This window comes from Lolium rigidum, chromosome 3, assembly GCF_022539505.1.
Source record: "Lolium rigidum isolate FL_2022 chromosome 3, APGP_CSIRO_Lrig_0.1, whole genome shotgun sequence".
Classification (NCBI taxonomy): Eukaryota; Viridiplantae; Streptophyta; class Magnoliopsida; order Poales; family Poaceae; genus Lolium; species Lolium rigidum.
In genome coordinates this window covers 325,683,365-325,687,942 of record NC_061510.1, presented here as the reverse complement: position 1 = coordinate 325,687,942, position 4,578 = coordinate 325,683,365, and the positions used below count along the sequence as shown (strand labels likewise).

Here is a 4,578-nt window from a genome sequence, read left to right as displayed (position 1 = left end):
AACTATGTAGTTGACTCAGGGCGATTCGAGGGCGATAGTGAAATTCCTTCAACTTGAATGTACTTTCACGCGGATCAATGATCGGTGTTGACGGTGCCTAACACGAAGAAGGGACTATAGTTGCAGGTGGAGTCACCTGGAGTCAGGGAGTAGCAGCGGAGATCATGGAGACAGCCATGGGATCGCGATCCCTAGGGAAAGTACAGATCTTTGGTTGGCTTCTCCACCTCGACAGACTAAACACAAGACAGAACCTGCACCACAAGAACATCCTCGACACACCCTTCTGCCCAGAATGCCCCACAGCCAATGAGAGTCGGAAACATCTGTTTTTCGACTGCCCGAGAGCCAGAACAGTATGGCATCAAGCAGGACTCAACCCCCAGATCAATGACTTCACGGATATATGGCGAACACCAATACCTGACCACCTACCATCCACTACTTGGCCGACAGTAGAACTTACCATTCTATGGAAGATCTGGGAAAGTAGGAATGCGCTAATCTTCAGAAACAATGACAGCAACGCCCACTCTACCCTCTCAAATGTAATATCTGAACTCTCCCTATGGCTCTACCGTTTCAAAAAACTTGCTGAAAAAGAGGACGCCGTATTGTGGTGTGATTACCTCTCCTCATGTAACACTTAGTTTGGCAAGGTGAAATTTGTTGTGTTTGTGTCTAATATTTGTACGAGTTGGATTATGTTAGGACTTTGAGTTGTATTAGAAGTGGATAAGTAGAAGTAATATACGAGTCGAACTCTTGTAGCGTAAACATACTATATAAGGTTATAAGGTGAGAGGATGCCACACGTTGTAACCTATGACGACTTGATACCAGTAGGAGCGTAAGAGAAGCCGGCGACTTTGTGTCGGTGCCTAATGCGGCTAGGTGTTACTGTATCAATAGGGAGGATCGCCCATAGTCATGTCCCACAGAGTAGACGAGTTTGCTGAACTGTGTTACTTCTTATGATTCCTTTGTTCTCGGTAAATCAATTTTGTGCCTACGACGATAACAATTAACAGAAAAAACAAAAGTGAAATATCCATTCGAATTAACATTTTAGTCTCACATGGTACATGACATCTTATAAATATCTAAGAGAAAAAACAAAAGTGAAGTGGCCATCAAACATTCCGTCGCTCTGCTCTTCACTGCCGCCACAAACTGCTTGCCGCGGCAATCTCACCCCAGAGCGTTCTCACTGCAGGATCCAGAAAACTTCTCCCTCTCTCGTTTGTATATTTCAGTGATGCATTTCCTCCATCAACAAAAACTCGTCTCTTCTTCGAGATGCAAGGACGAAAGTGGCCCATCACTAGCTCTGGCCTCTGAGTACAAGTGTGGTACTTAGGCCTGGGAGGAAAATAGACGTGAGCATCAAAGAAGACGTCATGGGGATACAATACAACCAGCAACGCCGATGTGACCAATGACCATAGGAAAGTAGAACACGCATCATCGTAGAGAAAGCAACGTTCTGGAATACTGTTTTTTTTTTCATCTTCTAGTATTTAAAGGACATATATATAGACTATAGAGTCGTACTATATCTAGCATACGGAAGCAAAGGACGTTAAATCGAAATTAATAAGTGTTGCACGGTGACATAGTACAACATATATACTTGTATATATTATTAAGTAGAACGAGGAAGACAGACATACATATGCCCCAGCTCGAAACTCTTCCTTCACCCTCCACCCTGGTAATGGACCTCCTGTTTTCGTATATGTGTAATCTTGTCCTTTGTTCCTACAAGCACAAAGAAAAAATACAACGATAGTTAACCAAATTATATAATAATATAACAACGTACTTCATTTACTTTGATGCACGAAAAGAAACCTGCATATGATACGTACCAATGCGGGTTAGAGCAGCATGTCAAGATATGGCATATAATGCTACGAGGGCCTTGTGCAAGGCCATTAATGCTGCATTCATCTGTAACTCGTGACCAGGTGCGGCGACCAATGTTGTATTGCGCAAAACGGTGTTTTTGTGGACGGAAATACACAATAGTATTGGCCTTGACCATAGGAAATGCCCTGGAAGAAACACAGATGCTCCTCAATCCCACGAAGATAGTGTTTTCACCGATGTCCGTTACCGGGATGAATTTTCCCAATACGAGGTCAGCAAGCCTGTAAACCGTTATATGGGATAGGCGTGCATCGTCATGTGCAACCACTAAGATCTCGGAGCCATACTCTACGAGATAGCAAGCTCGTAGGTGTTTCTCTATCGGGCATGCAAAGATCGACCTTGGTGGGTCTTGGTGGTGGCGTGCGTCCATCTCCAAAATCTCTGGTGCACCGTCCCCTTGCAGATGGTAGGAGGACATAGGGGTAGGTACCGCGTATATCTTTCCGTGTATTGGTAGCGGTCCATTGATATACGACGCTGGGCACGTCCAATTTAGCAACCTCCACTGCGTATCTAGGGAGGTGGCAACAGCCGCATAATAATACACATTGAAAATAACCAAAACCGTGACTTCCCCTGCAACAAAGGAAGCACAAGTAGAGATGTATCTCATCGTATGGAGGCTGAGCGGCCAAGTTTCTCCATCAGGCTTCTGTGAGACGAGGGTGGTGAGGGGCGGAAGCTCGACGATGTCACCGGTGAAAGGGTGGAGCAGACGGATGGCTGCGTCTTCGTCCCTCTGGAGGAGAAGCAGACCATAGACTGAATCAAGAATGCAGTGGTTCGTGAACAGTTGGAGGCGGACGCGGACAAAGACACCCGAGTCTAGGTTGAAGAAGCGGATGTAGTCACCCAGCTCGGGGTGTCCAGGATAGAGGCCACGGCCTTCCGGGAACATCTTCCAGCGACGCGGGTGGAAACATGGATCGAGGACGCCGCGGCCACGCGGGGAAGGAGTCTCGGATCGCCAGTGCGTGCAAACAGCGCGGAAACGGACGTAGTCTAGTAAATCGCCGGCCAGCAAGCTCGACGCGACCAGCCGAACCAAATCTCCTTGCAGCGATTCCCATGAAACCGTGGGTCTCCGGGCTGCCGGCGGCAGCGAGGGAGATATCCTGCATCGTCGTCGTCCTCCTACTGAGGTGGTGCCATGCATCTTGCGGTTGGCTATCGCCGATCTGACCTTTCAAGAGTCTGGTTCCTAAGCAAAATCGGCGAAACCTACCACGAAATTGACGCCGGCTCGTGAGTTTCGGGAGCCAATGAAAAACGGTCTACCATATATATACTCGTTACGTACAATAACATAACTAATCTTTCTGTTAGATTAGAGGATTCCCATACGAATCTGATTCTTGCAAGATGAGAACTTGAACTAGGTATTGGACGTCCGATCCTTGGACTCCTCCATTTGCAGCTGTGACAACACAATATCAAAATCAAAACTAAGAAAATTACAAAAAACCATCACAATAACGAATAGGGTTTCAAAGAACCACCACTTTATGTTAGGGTTTTAAAAAAACCACAACTTCAACGTTGACCCGTAACCAAAAAGAAACACTGATTCTCCTTTGATGTTGGTTTTGTTAGATGTATATATCTGTATATTGTAGTTTTTCCATATGTTAGGGGGGTTTCTGCATATGTGCACCTGTACATGTACTATATATTGTGGCCTTTGGCCCCCTGGTAATACAATACGCATATTCCCTAACATGGTATCAGAGCTAAAGTTGATCCTCTAAATTCCCCGGCCGATGTTGCTTGTTCTGTCGCCCGTTCGTCCTCGATCTGGTCCTCTCCGCTCGATCTCCTCGCTCTCCAGCTCTCCAGGCGCCAGCCCCGCCCTACCTCTGGCCGGCTTCCTCTCCTCTGGTCGTCTCCGCCTCGGTCCCTGCTGCTTGGACCGCTCCTACGAGGCTCGATCCCCCGCTCGCCCGAAGCAGGTCCCTGCTCGCGCGCCAGGAATCGACTGCCTTCGGAGATCCTGCTCAGAACTGCTCCTCCGGCCACCTCCGGGAAAGTCTCCTCCGTCCGCCGGAGATCCCGCCCTCTCCCGATCTTGCCCGGCCGCCACCGGGAACTGCTCCTCCGGCCGCCGGAGATCCCGCCCCTCGCCCGTCGCTCCCGATCTCCCGCCCGCCTCCTTTCATATGACCTCTGAGTCTTCTATTCTGTCTGCTCTTCGGTCTCTTATTTCTCTTGTCCGTGTTGTCACGGTTGATGGTACCTCTATTCCTGTTTCTAGTAGAGGCACCCTTTCTACTCCCTCTTTCTCTGTCCCTGATGTTTCTCATGTTCCTCGCCTTCAGATGAACCTTTTCTCTGCTAGCCAGCTCGCCGATTCTGGTTGTCGCGTCATTCTTGACGCTGAGTCTTGTGCGGTTCAGGATCGTCGCACACAGGCCCTGGTTGGAGCTGGCCCTCGTAGCCGTAAGTCTTCGGGGCTTTGGGAGTTAGACTGGCTTCGTGTTCCTTCCGCTGCCACTCCATCTGTCAGTTCTCCTCCGGTTGTTGCCTCTGTCACCGGCTCTTTTCAGCAGTGGCATCATCGTCTTGGTCACCTTTGTGACTCTCGCCTGTCGTCTTTGGTTCATCGTGGCCTTCTGGGATCTGTCTCTGGAGATGGGTCGTTACATT

General features: G+C 48.6%; 2 protein-coding genes across 2 annotated transcripts; both read right to left on the bottom strand.

Moving 5' to 3' along the window:
• Positions 1-1,212: 1,212 nt before the first annotated feature.
• LOC124700003 lies at positions 1,213-2,494 on the bottom strand. The gene is made up of 3 exons (XM_047232206.1): positions 1,872-2,494; positions 1,674-1,761; positions 1,213-1,362 (listed from the first exon to the last, which is right to left on the bottom strand). Exons 1-3 carry the CDS (start codon positions 2,351-2,353, stop codon positions 1,357-1,359), a joined length of 576 nt encoding a protein of 191 aa, XP_047088162.1. The 5' UTR covers positions 2,354-2,494; the 3' UTR covers positions 1,213-1,356.
• On the bottom strand, positions 2,449-3,091 carry LOC124697002. The gene is made up of 2 exons (XM_047229651.1): positions 2,597-3,091; positions 2,449-2,511 (listed from the first exon to the last, which is right to left on the bottom strand). The coding sequence occupies exons 1-2, from the start codon at positions 3,089-3,091 to the stop codon at positions 2,449-2,451; spliced, it is 558 nt and encodes a 185-aa protein (XP_047085607.1).
• Between the last annotated feature and the right edge of the window lie 1,487 nt (positions 3,092-4,578).